Below are 21420 nucleotides of genomic sequence, written 5' to 3' on the forward strand. Positions count from 1 at the left end.
TCAACGAGTAAAGTCCACTGTAAAACACCTGAAAGCAAGTCATAGGGGACACACCCTACCCTCGGAAGCCTCCTACTTCAGGGAGCAATGCTAGGGCGGGAGCCTGGCTAATCCTGCAAACCTCCCAAAACAACAGTTCAGGTAAGTCCAGCTGTCATTTTCTGGAAGAATTTGCAGGATTAGCCAGGATTGGGACATACCCAAGTTAACGTTCCTCAGGGGGGGCACTATTGGTCCTGGGTTCCTCAAGTGCTACCACCTGTTGTAATACCCTACGACCAAATGCCGCATCAGCTGATGCATAGGCGTCTAACCTGTAGTGCCTGATGAATGGAGATGGAGACGCCCATGTAGCAGCCCTGCAAATCTCCGCAATAGGCGCCTGTGTGGCCCAGGCCGCTGAGGAAGCCATGCTCCTGGTGGAGTGCGCTGTGATGCCCTGGGGCACCGGAAGGTGCTGAGCCTCATAGGCCAATGCAATGGCCAATTTGATCAACCTCCCTATGGCAGAGGACACCTTCTTCCCCAAGGAAGACTTATAAAAGGAAGACTTATAAAAGGAAACGAAAAGTGCCTCAGATTTCCTGAGGCTCTCCATGCACCTGAGGTAAATGCGCAAGGCACGCCTGACATCTAGCCTGTGCAAAAGACGTTTCCTGTCATGAGATAGTTCCAGACAAAAATCCGGTAACACCACTTCCTGTGATCTATGAAAAAGGGAGCTGGCGTCCGTTGTCAGGATGAGGCGCTCCGGCTCCCTGAACTCACAGCCCTTGTGTAGCACCGGGAAGTGCCACCACCTCAATGACAGCTGAACCTGTGGCGTCACTGGAATCCTTTCCCCAGAATTGCTAGAGTTAGACCTCTGATGCGAAAGGAGACGCCACTGGAGCGGCCTCGCGTGCAGACGAGCCCAAGGCACGAGGTCTATGCAAGAAATGATTTTCCCCAGCAAGCTGGAGAGTACGACTACAGGAACAAAACATTGACTTCTAACTTGCCTAACTAAAGCTAACAAACTAACTTTACGGTCATGGGACAGGAATACTTTCCCCAACCTGGAATCTATGATTGTCCCCAGGTGAGGAATCCTTCTTTGCAGGCGTGGGCATGACCTTCTTTTTGTTCTTGTCCTCAACAAGAATCGGGTCCAACGGGGTACCAAAAAGGGATCCCCCGGAATAAGGCGATGAGGCCACTTCGCCTTGTTTTCAGCTTGCCACCCCTCAGCCACAGGAGACGTCGGGAGGTCACCAAGGACGCCATCGCCCGGGAGGCATACTTCGTGGCATGCAGAATGGGGTCTGCAGAGAATTGTGCGACAGCAACCAGCTTGTTGAGATCCTGATGAGTATGCACCTCCTCTGGCGGAATCCGTTTCTGTATCTGTTGGAGCCAAAGGATAGCCTTGCGGCTGAAGAACAATGCTGAGGCAGCTACCTTCATGGCCCACGCAGAAGTCTGGAATGTTTTGCGAAGGGGCACCTCCGCCTTCAAGTAATCAGCCACATTGTCAGACATCACCGTAGATGTGGAAGCCAATGCCACCACTGGAGGGTCCACTGTGGGCACCTGCAAAGCCTCAGAGAAACTAGGTTCCATGTTAAAGAACCTCCTATTGCTACTGCTAGGGTTAGGAAATGTCCCTGGCTTTTCCCACTCCTTGGCACCTGACTTGGCACCCTCCGTTGCGCTGTGGACCCTAGCCTTACACAACAGTAATTTGAACAAATCTGAAGGAAACAAACCTGAGAATGCTGGTGCCTCAAGCTTTGAAGGATCCTCATCATCGGACATATCTACTTCTCTCTGAACCTGATCCCCAGCCAATGGAACCTTCACTAGTCAGAGAAGAAACAGGCTAGCTTACATCTAAGGGAGAGGACCTTGGCCTAGCCTGGGCAGTGACCACCCCCCCTGCAGTGGCCTTTGCCACCGTTGCAGAGCTCACAGTCCCCTTCTGTAACCCAGCAGTAATTCCATGTGAAATTGCAGAGGAAATAAACCTCTGGATGCTTGCAGGAAGCTTCTCCATGTCTCTGACTAAGGAATCTTCCTCCCCTTCCTGTGCACAGTCATCAGGCTGTGGAGCCAAGGATGGCCCCCCTGCATTGAAAAGTATCCCTTAGATAGGGGCCCTGTTCCACCATGGAGAGGGGAGGAAGGGGAAATGTCCCCTGCATATTCCCTGAGATACACTGGGGAACCCCCCCTTGGAGGAGACCTAGACCTGGATCTAATGGACAATCTAGATCTCAGGGGAGAACTAGGCCTACCCCTCTGTTCAGCCCAGGACACCTGCTTTTCCAGGGCCCTGTGCCTCCTTTCATCATCCCTCTGCAAGGCCTTGGAGGGTTTCCCAGCAGCTATGGTCTTTCGTAGCCTTGCAGAGGCTGTGAGCCTTTCTTGGGCCCCACTGGAAGTTCCCTCCCCAGGAGACAATGGTGGGGGGAATCTGGCCTCTCCTCTCCATCTACCATGGTACCAGATCAGGGCTCTTCTAGGCTCAGCCCACCGAATAGTAGCCAAAAAACAACTTCCCTCAGTCACTCACGGCCTCCACACGATGAATCCAGCCTTCGGTAGACCTTTCCGGTCCCTTTAGCAAACCGTGCAGCAGCCGGCATTGCCATGTGGCGTGCCATGCGGTCCTCGCTGTCCTGTACTGCTCTGGGCCTGCTGGCCTCGTTCTGGGCCACAGGTCCTTGCCGCCGCCGCCACTGCAGAAGGGATGGCCCCCCAGGAAGGCAGGGATGAGATCGAGGCTCCGTAGCAGCCTCTGCTCCAGCCCATGTGACCCGCTGAAACCTGAGGCCCAAAATGGCCACCGGAATGGCGTCCCGCCTGTATAGCCCCAACAAACAACTTGTAAGATCCTTACCGGCGGCCAGGAGCAAGCCACACCAAGGGGAGGCTTCCAGGAAGCAGATGGAGGCAAAGGGGAGAAGGCAGGGAGGAGGAAATTGCAGGATGGCACTGGATTGTTTTTGGAATATTCAGGAACCAAAAGTAACTCATCCTTCCTTGGCCAGACAGAGTTGAAACTGGGAAGCAGAAGCAAGGAGCACAGAGGTGTAGCTTCAGTTTTAACTCTTTCTCGAGGCCAATTGGAAATCAGAATACCCAATCCTGGCTAATCCTGCAAATTCCTCCATAAAAATACTATAATTACATATACATATAATTAAAGAGGATCATACATCTGTAATAATAAATTTTACTGTTGAGTTGCAGTCAGACTTTCCTGGGATTAGTAACAGGGATATGATTTTAAAAAATTCACCCAACAATGAAAATCACAATGAATTACTCCTATAAACTCAGAGATTTTTCATTCACTTGTTATTTTTTATAACTTCATAATTGTTCTATGACAATATCAAAAATGATTTGCATTATAATATGAATTTTATTTTTGTCAGCCTGCCTCAGGGTTAATATTTTAATTCATTATTCACTAAGGCCCACAGGTTTCTGTATATATGACTAACCCCATATGCAATATCGTGTACACTCCAAGATATCCATAAAAGCATGGATATCCGAAAGATGCAAATTTGTGGATTTTAAAGGGAAAAGAGACCTATGGTGTGTGTATAAAGTAAATTGGCTGTGACCTTGGCATAAAGAATATGTGAATTACAGTAAGTGAGAATTTTAGAATGTTGCAAAACGTCACATAAGCTCATTTGGTGAATCCCCTCAGAGGTGTATACACACACACACACACACACATACCCGCACACACACTCACTCTTCATGGTATGTGCGTTTTTCCCATTATCTTCCAAGTGTTCTTTCTTTGATACTACCTTCTAGCTCTATTCCTTGTTTTGTTGCCCTATTTCAAGGAATTGTTCATGAGTTTGAGAAATTATGTCGCATTAGAAAGAACTTAAGATGTGATCTACAAAAATTTGTTTCTCTGGATTACTAATTTTTTCCAAGTTTCAATAGCCTTTCAAAGTTTCCAGATTTCTGTTCTTGCCGAGAAACTTGTTAGTTTTAGGGACCAACAGAAACTCAGAAGTTTCTGAAGATTCACCCAGTAGCAGCCAGAAAACATATAGGGTAATTGACCTGTCATTATAAAGCCAATCTTATCAGCTTTCCCATTTTCCTTTGCTGCACATTGCAATGTTGATTTGGATCTGTACTGGTTTTATTTCACAATATTTAAATCTCTGTCGTCCATAGGTCAGTAGTTGAATGATTATTTTCTTTTCAAGGATTGATGTTCAAAGGTCTTAATAGTGAAAAGAAATTCTGAGTTAGGAACATATGGTGGTGGAGTTCATTAATAATTGAAAAGTGTTTTTGAAACTTCCAAATTTCATTGCAGAAGATTAATATATTTCTGTCTATGAAAAGACCCCATTTGCTTTTTGTTTTTGTTTTGCATTTGGAAATACAAATCTGTTTGTTCTTGTAAATAGCAAAAGACAAAAAATGTAGTGCTTAAATACAGCAGTACAACAATACAGAATAATGAAATCATTTGATAGCTCAAATTCCTTTGATTTTATAGCAAGCAAAAACTTAAGCAGCAACCATTTTATTAGTAGGAGGGGGATTTGTTTAAATCACTGTACAACCATGAAATTTTCTTAGAAATTTTCTATCACCAAGGAAATAGGCTAGGTTTATTTGAAGATTAGTGAAAAGGGGATGAAAAATTATACCTTGTATTCTTAAAAATCTTATAAACGTAGTTAAGAGAAGTTTCCTTTTATATTTAAAGATAACAGCTTATTTAAAGTGTGTCTCGTGAGATGAATGGTATGGATTTGTATGATTTAGATATAGCATACCTATATCACAATTAGATATTCAGTATTTCCTTTTAATGCTAAGATTCTTTCCAAAACCCAAGCCACTTTTAAACTTCTAATGTGAGGAAATTTTAGTTAAATACACTAATATATAACCAAACAATTACCACTGATTGAATCATTCTGAGATTGGATTTTAAAGACATAGAAACTTCAGCCAGCACAATAATAAAATACATTAGCTTTGTATTAGCAACTGAACTAGCAAAAAACTTTTGATTTAATGTTTAGAGGCACAGAAAAACTAATATAAAATTTTTGAAGTGTCCATTTGTGGACTATTTGTGTAAATCAGACACATGCAGATGCTTCATATTATGGGAAGGCACACTTAATTTTTTATCACGCATGTTGGATTTTTTTCTGTTCTATGGCATTAAAATTCAAAATTCTTTATTAAAGGTCTTGTGAGATTGCAGTTTTAATTCATTGCAAAAACTGTTTTAAGACTATTTCAGGACTTCAATTATTTCCTATTTTCTATGTATACGTATGTATATATATATATATATATAAATTGGCACTCAAGAATACTATTAAAATGCATACTTGGCTATTGTTTTTCACGGCTTGTGAATTTGTCTGTGAAGCATTTGAGGAGAAGCTGTCAAAAAAAGCTTGATCAGCTACCAAAATTCCATCTCTGGTGCTTTCTTGTATAATCTGAAAAACAGAAGATTGCTGAAAAAACATTTCTAAAACCAAAGACAACAATTTTGATTGAGGATCTAATTTTGAACTTCATGGAAGACAAAAATTCAGGACTATATCTTCTCCATTTAGAAAAAGTGCCTAATAGAATAACTTAATCAAACTATTCTTTAAAACAATGATTACCACTTTATTTTATGTGTTCTGAGTGAAACCCGAATACATACAGGCATTCAGCAAGAAGGAACAGATCAGTACAAAGCTAGAAAACATGCAATCATGGCTTCTGGTTTGGTTTGGTTTGGTTTTTAATCCAGCAGAACTCATAGAAGACACCTGTGTTTGCTTCTGTGTAACCAAGCAATGTGCTGTATCTGTCTATATGAGTATCTGTTTCTCCTTTTCTTTTCTGTTGTATCACTGTGTATATATGTTCATTAGAAAAGCCCAGGATGAACTATATACATTGCATTGTGGGCCATGTGACTTAGAATGGAAAAGTCATCTGAATCACTGCACAACTACCTCTCTTTAAATATACTGAGAATTTTGTTTCCTATAACTTTTTTCTCTACAATCTCTGGCCTGATCTGGCCCATTTTTGACACTCCACCTTTCTTTTGCCAGTTTTTCTCTATGCCCAATTTGGTCTGTTATATTCCATTTTTGGAGAGTTATATGCTCATAGACAGATTTCTGATCCCTTTTAGCTGATCTCTTTCCAACATTTTGTTGGCTTGAGAAAAAAAATAACAAAGCAGGAAAAGCATGCAGAACATAGTTCTGGATTTTTCTATGTATTTAATAATAGCTTCTGTCTGGGTCATGTGACTAGGACAGAGGAGTTGAAATGGAGGAATTGGCAACATTCCCAATTGCTTCTTCCACATGGATGCAATGGGGAAAAGTTTATGGATTTTCTTTCTCTCTAACTTGGTCTAGCCTAACTTCAAATGTTTCCACTACCCATACCAAAGTTGGTTGTTCTTTTCTGATCAGTTTTTGGAGCTTAAACATGCTGATGGATAGGCAGTTGCACCTGTCTTTATGTGGCTTATTTTCATCATTCCATTTAGCTGGAAAGAATCAAAGATAAGATGTCTACATAAAACTCTCACATAACCAATTTAGCATTTTTTTAATCTTTCTAGTCAATAAATCTAAAAAAGATTATTTAACCAAAGGTCTAGCTTGAGACTCATATGCAAAAAAGAATTCTACTGAACACATAAGACTTACCCAGTTTGTGTGCACTCCATAAATTATAGAGGTATATTACTTTTTAATGTCTGCTTCAGGAAACAGTTTGTGATCTGACATTTAAGGATCAGCACTTTGTGATTTGGTTTTGTGTCAATAACTGAATTTTGTACCATATAAAATACCATGTATAATACTGGCAATAAGTCTACTTATATATTGTATATTACAGCTGCATTGTATATATACACAAATATTGTTTTATTATAATATATCTTACCTCAACATAATCTGTAGGAACCAGTCCTCTGTCTCCTTGGCTGTTTTTGCCTTCTAGCCAACCCCCACCTACATCCTAAAATAATTTTTAAAATATGGTGTGAGCAGTTAAATTATAAAAGTAAGAAATTATATATTCAGTTTTCAGAAATAAAATTATACTGTGTGTTTTACACATTTATTATATCTTCAACACCAATTTTAGTTTCTTCCTTTCGAAAAGCATAATGGTATTTTTCTTTTTCTTTTTAGAATCATCAGAGAAGTAAAATCAGATTATTTTTATAGACTAATTTAATTGACATCCATGGTAAACAATATTTGCATACTTAATTCTGACCAAAATATTAGTATTACAAGAAAAAAAGTATAATCAATAACACCTTTGGTGGTTCTTGCAGCTTATTTATTATTGCATGCAGAATTTTATAGGAAATCCACAAAATATCATCTTTCAAACTCCTCATTTTCCTATTTCCTCTATTTTTCATAACACTAATAATCAAATGACAGAGAAAAATATGGAATCAGAATTTTATTATAATCCTAAAATTTTCTTATAATAATTCCCATAAATTTCTATGAGTCACTCTTAAGTATAGGTATTCAGCTATAACACAATTCTCTTTATTTCTTAATTCTATTTATCGGTAAATATTTGCAGCTTTGAGAAATGGATGAACAAATTGCCCTGGCGAACTCAGTGCAGTTTGTGGCTCTTGTTTACATATGTAAACCTCTATCAAGCAAAGCTCATATTGTTATTAATCTGCATGAGAAAAATAGAAATGTGCAAATACTGTTTTAGATTTTCAGGTTTTTTTTCAATAAAATTAATGAACATTTTCATCATTAAAATTTCAAAATGATTAGTACATATTATTTAGGACATATGATAGTATATATTTTACCTACTAAAAGTGCCTTACCGGATTAGTAATTGTAATAATTTCTCCTTCATTAACAGTTAGCTCATTATTTCCTGGTTCAGCAGCAAAATCATAAATCACCCGAGCCTGTAGGTGTGCAAAAAAAATTCTACATGAATGACATTAACTCAACGTCATAATTTTTTTTTAATAGGAAATCAAATTGTTCATTGATCAGCATTTTGAAAACCTGAATTCTTAAAATCCAAATAAAATTCAAAGTCCAAAAATATTTTAAATGGAATCAAGTCAGGCAAGCCTGAAAAAACAAATCTTAGTATCTCCAACTTTTTGGTTGCACCTAATAAAATCAAATTAAACTTTACATTTTCCTTTGCATAAACACAGCACAAACTAAATTTGTAGAAACAAATACAGAAGTCTATCAAGCCTCTAGGTTTGAAGGATAAATGTTGCATGACATAATGCAGCTATTACTTTCCAAGACTCACAAGCAAGGCATGAAATCATTCTTTTTCACGTGGATCTGGTGGTCAGAAACATCCTACATTTACATACGGATATTTCATTAAATCACTAGGTTCAGTAGTAGGAAATTCAGCTCTGCCCCTTTTTTCTGACCCAGACAATGACTCATGCTATCACCATTCTTGCTTTAGGACTTTAATAGTCGTCTAATACACATACATGTTTTGAATGAAACTTTTCTGCTGCTCAATACATATATTTAGCAGAACTTTACCCGGGGTATCTGACCAACTGATCAACAGGCAAAAATATAAGAGATTAGTTCCTCTTTAGTTATCAACACGGATCTTGATAATATATACCAGATTTGGTATACTTATCCAAATTAAATCCATTAAGAGGATGATCTAACAGGATCTACCCAAAAGGGACTTTAATATTTTATGAATGAAAGTCATAATACTCAAAGAATAAACTTATGCTGGAGGAATACTTGAAAGAAGAGAGCTCATAACGGTCCAGTGTATCCCAATCAAATAGCAATTAGGAAACTAAAGAAGCAATAATATATTTATCATCTGCCCCAATTTCCTAAAACATATCTCAAAGCTAATATTTTAAGAAACACACTGAATTGTATTCCACTTCCATGTACATGCAAGTACAGTGGATTCTTCCCCTCTCCAAATATGGTTAGCCCCATTTGAACACTAATTTTGTTTTCATTATATGGTACTGATTTTCAAATTATTTCTGTGGAGCTTATTGAGCCATAGATAGTCAGACTATTTCTTCCAACAAATACTAGAAGTGCATATTGTTTTCAAACTTTTTCAGGCTGTGGAAACTTATTTAAAAATCCTGGAACCTCTGATCAAGGGGCAAAGCTTAATGATGGAAAAAATGACTCTGTTTATATTGATATTTTTTCTCTTAGATTATTATTATTATTATACAATTGTATCACAGCAGCCAGTTGTTTCGCCGGATTTGGCATTGGTTACTAGTCGGGCCCCACCCAGGGGCCTAGGACGTCATAACGTATTTTCGTAATATGCGTGCAGATCCAAGCAGTGCGGCTTTTTGCATTTGACTGATGGTGATTTTGTCAATTTTTAACTGTTTTAAATGTAATTCCAGTGCTTTTGGAATAGCACCCAGTGTGCCAATTACCACTGGAATTACCACTGCTGGTTTGTGCCATAGTCGTTGAATTTCAATTTTTAAGTCCTGGTATTTTGCGATTTTTTCATGTTCCTTCTCAGCGACCCTGCTATCACCTGGTATTGCGATGTCTATGATTGTGACCTTATTTTTCTCAACCAGTGTGATGTCTGGTGTATTATATTATTATTATATTATTATTATTATTATATTATTATTATACAATTGTATCACAGCGGCCAGTTGTTTCGCCGGATTTGGCATTGGTTACTAGTCGGGCCCCACCCAGGGGCCTAGGACGTCGTAACGTATTTTCGTAATATGCGTGCAGATCCAAGCAGTGCGGCTTTTTGCATTTGACTGATGGTGATTTTGTCAATTTTTAACTTTTTAAAATGTAATTCCAGTTAAAAATTGGCAAAATTATTATTATTATTAAAATTATTATTGTTATTAAAAATTGGCAAAATTATTATTATTATTATTATTATTATTATTATTATTATTATTATTATTATCACTGCTTTTATATATAACTCAAGGCAGTGAACAGATAGAATCCCATCAAGTTTTTGAGATTCTGTGAAATATAGTTTAAAAAGAATTGTGTTTTAAATCATTGATTTACTCTATTATTTACATCCTGCTGTCACTGTACACGGTGCTTTACAACTCACTCAAGCTTTTGAATGCAAATTTAACATAAAAGGCAAAGCTAAAATAAAAAATGAAAATAAATAAAACATGCCTCTTGGTTGCAGCAAAGGGGTCAAATTCCTTTACCACCATCTAACTCTTATCTAGATTGTTGCAGCTCAGATACATGCTGTTCTTTCAATGTAATTAAGCTTAATTACTGATACAATTATAGTTAGGAAAATGGAAATAAAATTGACATTCAATTGCTTATTATAATATCACATTCAACATTATTTCTGTTGTATCTTTGTTAGCTAGGTGCTTAAGAATAAATGCAATTTTCATTAAAGCTGAAATTCATCATGATAAACAACATTTCAGTCATTTCAGAGATGAACTAATTTACCCCTGCATAATAAAAGTAAATTTCACCAAACACACCTATACCCATTTAGCAGTAATCTAAACTTAATTTGATATAAATTAGCTCTGAGTACACCCATGTATATCCTCCTCTAGATATTGCGAGTGGCCAAATATTAGGTTAAACATCTGTGTTAATTATAGCTTCTTTCTCCAGATATTAAAATTATGCCACACTCTACAACTTATGCGGTTGTCATTAGTCATATTTCCATGCTTTAAGTGCACATTAAAAGACAGCAGGATAGCAAATATCTTCTTTTGAAATGCTAATGGTACAGACCAAGTACCAGTAAAGTTTATTTCAGTCATGATAAAAACAAAAACAAACAGGCACTTTATCATACAATACAGAATTAAAGTAAATATCTTACACTGAAGCTCATGAAAGATAATAGAATGCTGATACTAACTAACCAGCCAGGTTTTAACTAAGGAAATGGGCATTTGGAAATTATTTTCAAATATACAATGATACTGCTAGAAAGTGCCATTTAAAGCCCTTAAAATCAACTTTATGCTGTATTCAGGAATACACATTAAAACATCAGAAGCATTGTTTACCTAAAATCTTCCAGTAATGGGAGGCCCACCACTTCTCTAAAAATGGTTCTACAACCAAACATTAGAAAATGTTTTCTTCAATTCATTCAAAATCTGACTTTCTGTAGCTTTAATGTATTATTGGGTGTCTTGAAGTCTAGAGCAATGCAAAACAGGAAGTGACTATCTTCCATAAAGCTTCAGATATTTAAGGATTCCTATCAAATCCCTTTGTGATCTTCTAAAGATTAAACCTCCAATTATTTCACTCTTTCTATACACTATTAAGTCCTTGATCATCTTCATCACCCTTCCCTGAAGCTGCTGATTTGTTTCAATCCTATCTAGAGTATCTAATCCTCAAAAAAATGGCCTAAATAATGTAAAATAAAGCAAAATGGTTTATAAGATTTGGAAATTAAGCTTGTGCTTATATAGCTTAAATTACATTAAATTACATTTTTCCCAGCCACATCACAATTTAAAAGGAACAGCAATTAACAACTTACTCTAATAACCTTTTCATAAACATGATTAGCAAGCCAAATACATAAATCCTGTAACTGTGCTTTTTCTTATCCTAAGCATTTGTCTCTGTTGAATTTAATAACTATTTGCAGCCCATTTCTCTAACTTATCAATGTCATATTGAAATTTCTCTTGTAGTTATCATACATTTTGTATCATCTACAAATCTGATTAGCATTCCCCCTATCTTTTTAAATCTCCACCTTAAAAAAGTTAAGGTGAATGATCAGCATTTAAATTATGACAATCCACTCAATACTGTCTACAATTTGATAAGGAATCATTAGTAATTTTCTGAATACTATTTTCATGCCTTAACAGTCATGTCATCTATATTCAATTAACTTATTTGCTAATCAGTGTTATGGGTACTGTGAAATACTTTCCTGAAATTAAAATATGTGTTTAGTATTTTCACAATCTCTTCAATCAAAAAATGAAACAATGTTAGATCTATTAAGATTTGTGCTTGACTTATTACAATAATTTCATGGAACTCCCGGATGAATGAATACATACACACACACACACACACACACCCAATTATTAATACCAGACAAATGGGTGTGTATTCCCAGCTATTAATACTAGACAAATGGGTCTGTTAGCTCCCTAAATCCTTCCCCCCTTTTCAAATATAGACACATTCTTCTTCATCTTCAGGTCATATGGCCCTTCTCTTCCCTACAATTTCTTGCAAAGTTTCAGCAAGACCATCACCTTATTCCTTTAATACTTTTAACACAATTCATCTCGATGCAGAAAGTTAAGAGAGACCTGAAAGCAGCTCTGACTATTCAATTAAAAGACACATTTAATTATTTTCCCTTCTTCCTTCTAAAGGAAGATAAATCTTCATTTTCTCTAACAACTGAAATCAAGTGACCACTCCAATAATTGAACCAACTGTCTTTTTCTTCAAGTAATGCAACTGGCTTGCCTTTGATGAAAGGCATCTCAGGTTGTGGTTAGGCAGGAAGACAAACATGTCCCTAAAATTGCATATACCATTTCTCTTGTCTAACTTTCCAGATTTCCAGTTAGCTAAGTACAAACCCTTGACTTACGAGGTAAAATCTGTTAAGGATCTTATCTTAAATTTTCACTCGACGGGCAGAATTCTGACAGGTCTCCCAATTCACTAGCTCAGTAAGGTTGCTTCTTGAAACCCAGAGATGTTTAATATTTCTAGGCTTACTCAATAGGAAGCAATAAGTCACCCATGATAGGAAATCAATAATTTCAAAACATACCCCTTGCAATCAGCAGCTATTCATTAGATAACTTTTACAGTCCTTACAGCAGAGCACACAGTCCCTCTTAATGCTTAGCATTTCGAGTCACTCTTCTTTCTTCCTTGACTCTTCTTTCTTTTGACAATGAAAACTTTTGTTAGCCTGATCCTATTATAGTGTTCTTTCTTTGACTGGATAAATGTTTAAGTTTAAAGCTCTACTGGTGGAATTGCTGAAGCTTTAGAATATAAGTTTCTTAATGGATATATAATGTAAGTTTCTTAATGGATATATAATGTAGAGTATTGTTAGAATTAACACTCCAAAGTGAAATTATTGCCACCAGTACATCATAAAGAAAAATGCTAGAACAAGGTAATAAAAATGTTTTTCCTTTTACTGAGATATTTGATCCAGTGTTAATATAAATTAATCTTTTTTCTTTTGGTTCTATCTCAGTTTTAAATCTATTATATCTGTATTTAGAGGATTTTAGGTTTTCACATTTTGAAATTGGCAACTTGATACAATAAACATATTAGGATTCTTTATATATTATTTATATTCAGTGCAGGATCGTATCAGATGTTGTAACTGGGCCTACATTTTTCACAATTAATACACAGTCAACATTTCTTGCTTGAATGCTACACAAACCTCATTAAAAGCTTAAGTGTTCTATGGACAGTATATATTTATTAATATGCAAGCATACCATGATAAGGAATTAATTATTAGCATATAAAACTTGTATGATTACTGTCTAGAGATTTGCTTGAGAGTTTCAGGGAAAAACACAAAAGCCATTCCAGTAAATTATTACTAGTACTGCTAAGCAGACATAACTCTTCAGTAAACTCTTTTAACTGTAAAGCATTTTGAAAATGCTATTTTCTCTATATTATGGATGGATTTGTAACTGGCTGACCAACCGCACTCAACATGTAGTCCTCAATTGAACTGCATCTATATGGAGGGAAGTATGCAGTGGAATACTCCGAGGCTCTGTTTTAGGCCCAGTACACTTCAACATTTTCATCAATGATTTGGATGAGGGAATAAATGGGGAACTCATCAAATTTGCAGATGACACCAAGCTGACAGGAATAGCCAACACTCCAGAAGATAGGCTCAAGATACAGAAGGATCTTGACAAACTTGAACATTGGACACTATGTAATATGATGAAAAAAGTGAGGTTCTACATTTAGGCAACAAAAACAAAATGCACAGGTGCAGTATAGGTGGTACCTTGCTCAATAAGTAATAACTGTGAAAGGGATCTTGGAGTCTTAGTGGACAACCATTTAAATATGAGCCAGCAGTGTGCAGCAGCTGCCAAAAAAGCCAACACAGTTCTAGGCTGCAAAAATAGAGGGATAGAATCAAGATCACATGAAGTGTTAATACCACTTTATAATGCCTTGGTAAGGCCACACTTGGAATACTGTATTCAGTTCTGGTCGCCACAATATAGAAAAGATATGAAGATTCTAGAAAGAGTGTAGAGAAGAGCAACAAAGATGATTAGGGGACTGGAGACTAAAACATATGAAGAACGGTTGCAGGAACTGGGTATGTCTAGTTTAAGAGAAAGAACTAGGGGAGACATGATAGCAGTGTTCCAATATCTCAGGGGTTGCCACAAAAAAGAGGGTCAAACTATTTTCCAAGGCACCTGAGGGTAGAACAAGAAGCAATGTGTGGAAAGTAATCAAGGAGAGAACCAACTTAGAACTGAGGAGAAATTTCCTGACAGTTAGACCAATTAATCAGTGGAACAGCTTGCCTCCAGAAGTTGTGAATGCCCCAACACTGGAAGTCTTTAAGAAGATGTTGGATAGCAATTTGTCTGAAACGGTATGGGGTTTCCTGCCTACACAGGGGTTGGACTAGAAGACCTCCAAGGTATCTTTCAACTCTGCTATTGTATTATTGTATTTATAATACATCTCTAAGAATTGCTAATTTTATATTATTATGGATAGTCACCCAGTTAGTCAGATGCTTACATTATATCTAAACCTCATTTTGTATCCCTATTGAGTTCCTCCCAAAGACCTGGAATAGGTAATTGTTTTATTTTGTTAAGGGTATCATTACAGGATGTAAACTGCCTTTTACAACTGACCAATGGTGATTTTTGTCAATGCTGATAATTTTCAAGTACAGTTCCAGATGTTTTGGGATTGTGCCTAAGGTGTTTATTACTATTGGTACTATTTTTACTTTGCTTTATTCTACTTCTATTTACACATCTTTGTATTTTGTGCTTTTCTCCAGTTTTTTTCTCTTCTATTGTTTCCAGGTACTGCTGCATAATATTTACATTGTTTGTAAACTAAGCATTTGCAAAGGATAAGCAAATTTTGGGTATGAAAACATGTCACAAACTCTGTTACAGTTTTTCATAAACTAAGTTTGAGCATTGACATAATAGCTAGTCATAGTGGATATGGCTAGTCATAAAATATGCATTTACCAGAAGGAAAACTGGTACACATTGTCATTTTTGCTTTATGTTAATTTTTATTTTTATGAATGTGGGTACACTTCTAAACTAAACAGTTGGGTCCTTATTTTTATTATTGAAAAATATTTGAGACTATACAATCCCAGAAGTATTCTTGCTGATAAAAATAATATTAGAGGCTGTGGTTTACTATGGAATGTGTCAGCTTCCTATTTAATTAACATTGATATATCTCTCTATACATGTGTCTATGGGGAGGGAGTTTCTCGTTGACAAGACAACTAGCTGATGCCAAAAGAGATATCAATGGGGCACCACTTTTTTATGCTATAAATTACGCAGGAACTGTTGCTGAAAGTATTAATATAGTAATAAATCATTTGGAAGAAGTAGTTTGCTACTATAAAAAAAGGTAAAAATAGTCTTGAATATACAATGACAATCAGAATTGTTTTCCTACCTACATTTGATATGATTTTTATTTTCAAAATTCCAACAAAAAGTTGGTGCCCAAACTTTTAGTATATTCTTCCCTTTTCTCTCTCTCATAAAGTGGAAATTATTAAGTATTAAATGTAGACATTTTATCTGAATAACTGAATTAAAAAAACCTCAAATTGCCAAAATGAAAATCAAATTTGGGAGAACTGGATTCAGCCCCTCCTAGTTCACGGTTTGCCATGTTCAGAAATGAGACACTGAAGTTCTGATCTTGGACAAAATCCCTGCACTTAGTGTAATGTGGTTTATTATTCACTTAGGGGTGGGGGGTGCTGTTGAATCAGTGTTGACTCCTTGTGATTACCTTGACAACTTCCTGCCATTTTACTAGGAAGGTTTTCTGAAGCTGTTTGTTATTGTCTCCTTCTTAGGGCTGAGTGTGTGACTGAGTGTGTGACTGGCCCGAAGTCACCCAGTTGACTGTTTGTCTAAGGCAGGTCTAGAATTCATGGCCTCTTGCTTCTAGCCTGGAGCTTTAACCACTGTACCAGTGGTTCTCTTCCATGTCTTTACTTTACACAACATTCACCATCATCCTGGTGTTTGCCTTTGAACAGTAGGACAAAGTCAATCCCAAATCAATGCTACAAACACTGCCAAAGCAATAGCTGAACTGGCTTTTGTCATCTTTACTTATGACCCAATTTTCATTTTGGAAGGATTAGCAATAGAATAGATATTATAACATGTGTGTACTCAGTGCTGCAGCATATCTTCAGGTGAATATACAAATACATACTTTTCATATAACAAACTAAAATGCTATTCAATGGCAACATTTATCTCATTCCAAATGCACTCTTCATTCTCACCCTTTTTACACCACTCATCTACTATATTACTTAAACAACTTAGAAAACCAAGTTCTGAAAGCTAGCAGTGTATTTTTAGGAATAAATTTATGAACTTCTGGGCCATCATTTTTTCATTCCACTGATCAACCAGGATTCCAACCTAGTAACTGAAAAATAAAAGCAAAACTCCCATTTTTTAAACTTACTCCTCAGAATATTTTTAGCCAATCATTTACAGTTGACTGTTATATGAATAAAGAATAAATCAGCCTATCATTTGCCTCCAGAAAACTAGTTATATAAAAGATGCCACAAGCCTCTGTTTACAGAATGAAATTGCATTTCATTGGCACAGAGACAATGACCCTTCACTTCCTTTGAACACTGTGTAGTTGCCTATTCCAGATACAGAAATCAGTACTAATTGTCCTATTGTTTCAATGGAAAATCTTCAATAGCTTTAGCTTCCCACAGCTGGCAAAGGAAATTCACATTGCACCATAGTAGAAATATAGTTCAAAGTGATACCAGAGCTGAATCTTGTAAACCATCACAAATAGCAATATACTTAAAATCTTTTTTTAAATAAAAACTCATGTCTTTGGGCAATAAAACAATTTCTTTAAGGACTGCACAATTTAAGTATTGCATCTTTACAAGCAAGATAACCTGTCATATTTAATATTTTAAAAAAACAAATATTTTTAAAAGCTTTGTTTAAAAATGTAAGCAACTAATTGTTTATAACAAAATCATTTTCAGCTCAATAGGACTAAATCAAGAATGTATAAGGCAAAAAATGCACCTCAAACTTTGGCTTCTGTTCCATGTCTATTCTAATTGCATTCCCACCAATTGATAAATGAGAGCACAGAACTCTGTCTGTATGTATACAGGGCTGAGCACCAAAGATTTCAGCACTAGTTTCTTCCACCTTCACTGTCATGCCGTTTGAACTGTTTTATCTAATGAACTGCTGCATATAATAATAGCCACAAATCAATTCCTTCCTTACGGGCATGTACAATAGAAAATGTCTTACTTAATGGACATGATAGATGCAAAACAATAAAGTATTACTATGAATTTTCAGTAAATGCTGGTAAAGATGAAAAATAATTTCCTCCTTAAAGGCATTTTCCCCTTCCATATGTATACATAAGGATATTTCATATTAAGCCACACAAAACTACTGAATAAAGTATTACAATAAATACTTTTAATTTTTGTTATTGGTTTCTTTTCTCTTTTTAAAATATTACACATGTGGATATTTGGACATTAGGCTGAAGGTAAAAAAAAAGCAAGAGTCCAATCAATAGGACAATCAAAAGTGCAGCTGCAAAACAAAAGTCAAACTATTTACAAGATAGAATAATTGAGTATTCCAAACTGCTTCTTCTGTAATCACAACAAGGCTCAAAATGAAAGGGAAAGAAAACAAAAGGAAATTCAATCGTACCACTGCTAGAAAATTCTCATTGAATTTCAAATTTTCTTATATATAAAACTACTTCAGAAGTGGGAGAGCTGTACAGCAACAGATGAAGTAACAGCATTAGTCAACATCAATGCCTTGTGATTAATTTTTTTTAAAAAACTTAAGATTTAAGTCATTTTTTCCTTTCCTGCTAGAATGCTGAGCACTGAAAAATAAATGTCATACTTCCAAGAACTTGATCCAATTCTGAAGAAACTAATTAAATTAACCAATTATCAGAAAAGATCACATGAATTCAGGGCCTACAATTTGGCATGTGTGAATTGTTTTGAAATGAAGTAGAAATAGGAATTTTGTCCATAATTAACAACAGAAAAAAAATGCCAGCAAATATTGTGCTCTTGTCTTTTCTTCAGCATAGCTGAGAGAGATTAGAGACATTTGTTTCCATTTTACATAAATTTCAGTTTGTTCATGTGCAATAGTCAATATTAACCACAGTCAGTTTCAATACTTTCAAAATCCAGTATGCTTTCACTACACCAAACTGAGGCTGATGTATAGATGTATATGTATATTTGTTGTAATATTTCAGTTTATCCACTTCAACCATTTTCTCAATCTCAATAGAGAATAGTAACCAACATGGGAAGTAGAGACTGTAAAAGCACTACTAATTACAATTCTAAACAATAGATCCATGTGATTAAATAACATATTTTATTGCATGGTTTGGAAATCTTAATTATTGTAAACATGCATATTGTCAAAATGTTTTCCTGTAGTTAACATTTGCAGCCCTAAAAGCATTAGCCATTACTCACATAAAGACCTACAATTTTATAATAAAAATCAGAACAAAACCCTGTAATATTTGCACTCACATCATGGACACAATTGCAGCATGGAGCACAGACACTTTTATTGTTACATCTGGAAAGAAGTACCGTATGGAGGGGCGTGTGCTGAATGCGAACACGCCTACAAAAGGGCAAGAGCCAGCCTAAACTCTTCTGATATTGTCATAGGTCTGTAATTAAAAAAAAAACCTGAACTTGAAGGGGGGGAAAATGCTTTAGGTGGTAAAATAACTAAGTTTATAAGAACAGAGTACAGAAACCTTTGAACGAGGAAACGAAATCTACCCACCCACCCGCAGTCTACTCAGTTCACAATTTATCAGCTTAAATGAACTTATTTGGTTGGAGAGAACTCTTCCCCCCCCCCCCCAGCGCTATTTCAAAGTTTGCGTTCTGCCTTCGGTTGGCTGGCCCCAACCGGAAAACAGGTCCAAGGCCCACGCGGAGGGGGTCTGCCTGCGCGTGCAATAGCCAAAGGGGCAGAGTACACGAAAGGCGCCAAGATAAAAGGCACAGCTCGGGCACCCTCCCTTTCCTCGCCCACCCACCCCCCAGTTCAGCCGAGGGTCTGTTCCTCAAACAAGCCCTTCTGACAAGTATCCCTCATGCCACCGTCCTAGACGTCACCCACCCCCAAGAGCGGGAGATGCGACCCCGCCAAACCGCCGCTCTCCCAGAGAGGCACCAACCCCATCCACAACAGCCGCCCCTCGTACCCGTGCTAACGCCCGACTCGTTTCAAAACGCAAACAAAACCCGAGGGGGCGGGGGCGACCAAGCCAGCGCTCCCCAAACCTGGGGCGGACGAGCGGGGGGGGGAAAGGCAGCCGCGGTGGTCTCCTCACCTTAGTGGCCATGGTGGGCTTTTTGCGGCGTGTCTCCCCGCCTCGGGAGGGAGCTTGACTGGCGACTCTGCTTTTAGGCTCCCTCCTACTGGGCCGCGGCGGCGCTGGGGGAAGTAGGAAGGCGGCGGCGGCGGCGGCGCGGCTGTGGCTCCGTTTTCAGGCCAGCCGCCGCCTCCCCTTCCCTTCCTGCCGGACTTCCAAGCCAGAGAAGGCGAGGAGCTCCTGAACTGGCGGCGAAGCAGAATCCGGGCTGCCGAGCACCGCCTGCGCTTCCTCTCGCCTCCTGCTTCTTCCTGGTCGCTTCGCCCATAGCCAGGGGCGGGGTTTTCACTAAGGCGTCCCGAAACCCAAGCAGGAAAAGGGAGAAAAGGAGCCCGAGCCGCCGAGCTGAGTCTCCCCAGCCCTTTCCAGTCTGGTTGCACGTGCCCCCGGTGGAGAACTGGGAGCCGAGGTAAAGCTGCCTCCCAATTCCTCGAACTCCCTCGGCATCCCGGGAGCGTCGCCTCCGCCGTTCATCCGCTAAACTCACAGGCTGCCTTTCAGAAATAATAGTATTCTGTCAGGGTGGAAAACATTAGGCCAGTGCAAAGGGCGCCCGCTGATCTGCATCCCAGCCCACCGCCGCGAGGGAAGTGGTGGTCCCAAGCTCTTTTGGATGTCAGAAGGAAGTAGCCCTGTCCATTATGAATTAACGCTGTAATGGTTTGATACTAGTACTATTAATACGATGACTAACAGCGGTAGGAATCAAGTAGGTGGCCCTCGTTCCATCCCAGCCGGTTAAACTGCAGTAAACAAAGGCATTGAGGGGAGGTGGTAGCTGTGGCCAAAAAGAGTTCCGTCTTGCTACGCCCATTCCACTCTTTTCTGAATCAGGAGACACTCCAGAACCTCATTCCTTTCATATCAGGTGTTGACTATTGTAGTGCACTCTTATGTGAGGCTGCTCTTGGAAGACTGCTTGAAAACTGCAGACTGTGGCAGCTTGGACAGTTGCAGGCACATCTTGATATGCTCATGTGATACCTCTGGTTCAGAAGCTGCATTAGTTACCAGTAGCCTTTGGGTTCAATTCCAGTGCTGGTTGTTTTCTAGAGCAGTGGTCACCAACCAGTGGTCCACAGACCACTTATGTCTGTGAGAAAATTTTAGTGGTCCACAGGAAAAAAAATGCATTTTTTATATTGCACTAAATACTATTTATCTTTTTTTTAAAATTCATATTAGTGGTTTGCAGGATTTAAAATTATTAATTTAGTGATCCTTGAGGTCCGAAAGGTTGGCGACCCCTGGTCTAGAGTAACTTTCAAGAGCAAAAGGGCTAGGTACTGGAACGACAGCTGTATTTTAAAACGGCCTTTTAAACCCAATTTTTCTCCCTAGTCCTTGGATTAATCAATGGTACTCTTAGTACTGATTAGTCAACAGTTTTCTCTTTATTTGGGGTGTATGCCAAGTGTGTAATCTTCCTTTTATCATTGTTTTTGTCAATAGTTTCTGTAACTTAGAATAATTTTTTTCTTGAGCAGCCTTACAAATTTAATAAATTAAAAATTAAATTAAAATTAAAAAAATATTGCTGAAGAAAAGCCGTAATTTTGGAATACAAACAAAAAAACCCTTCCAAATGTCTTCCAAACAAAAATGTGCATTA

At 37.8% G+C, this 21420-nt stretch overlaps 1 protein-coding gene across 4 annotated transcripts in view; it reads right to left on the reverse strand.

Moving 5' to 3' along the window:
- The window catches only part of SNX9 (sorting nexin 9), a 39653-nt gene extending 19577 nt beyond the window's left edge, over positions 1-20076 (reverse strand). For 2 of the 4 annotated variants that reach the window (XM_014068558.2, XM_014068557.2), the window contains exons 1-4: positions 19767-20074; positions 7892-7978; positions 6964-7038; positions 5382-5495 (exon numbers count right to left, since the gene is read on the reverse strand). In XM_014068558.2, the coding sequence (XP_013924033.1) occupies positions 5382-5495; positions 6964-7038; positions 7892-7978; positions 19767-19778 (288 nt within the window). In that variant the 5' untranslated portion in view covers positions 19779-20074. Of the gene's footprint in view, positions 1-1701; positions 1703-5381; positions 5496-6963; positions 7039-7891; positions 7979-19766 lie in introns of all 4 variants that reach the window. The other 2 variants (XM_087718239.1, XM_087718238.1) reach the window with 2 other exon arrangements.
- Between the last annotated feature and the right edge of the window lie 1344 nt (positions 20077-21420).

Source organism: Thamnophis sirtalis, unplaced genomic scaffold (genome assembly GCF_051295495.1).
Source record: "Thamnophis sirtalis isolate CommonGarterSnake01/CBP01778 unplaced genomic scaffold, rThaSir2_p1.2 scaffold_6, whole genome shotgun sequence".
In the NCBI taxonomy this organism is placed as follows: Eukaryota; Metazoa; Chordata; class Lepidosauria; order Squamata; family Natricidae; genus Thamnophis; species Thamnophis sirtalis.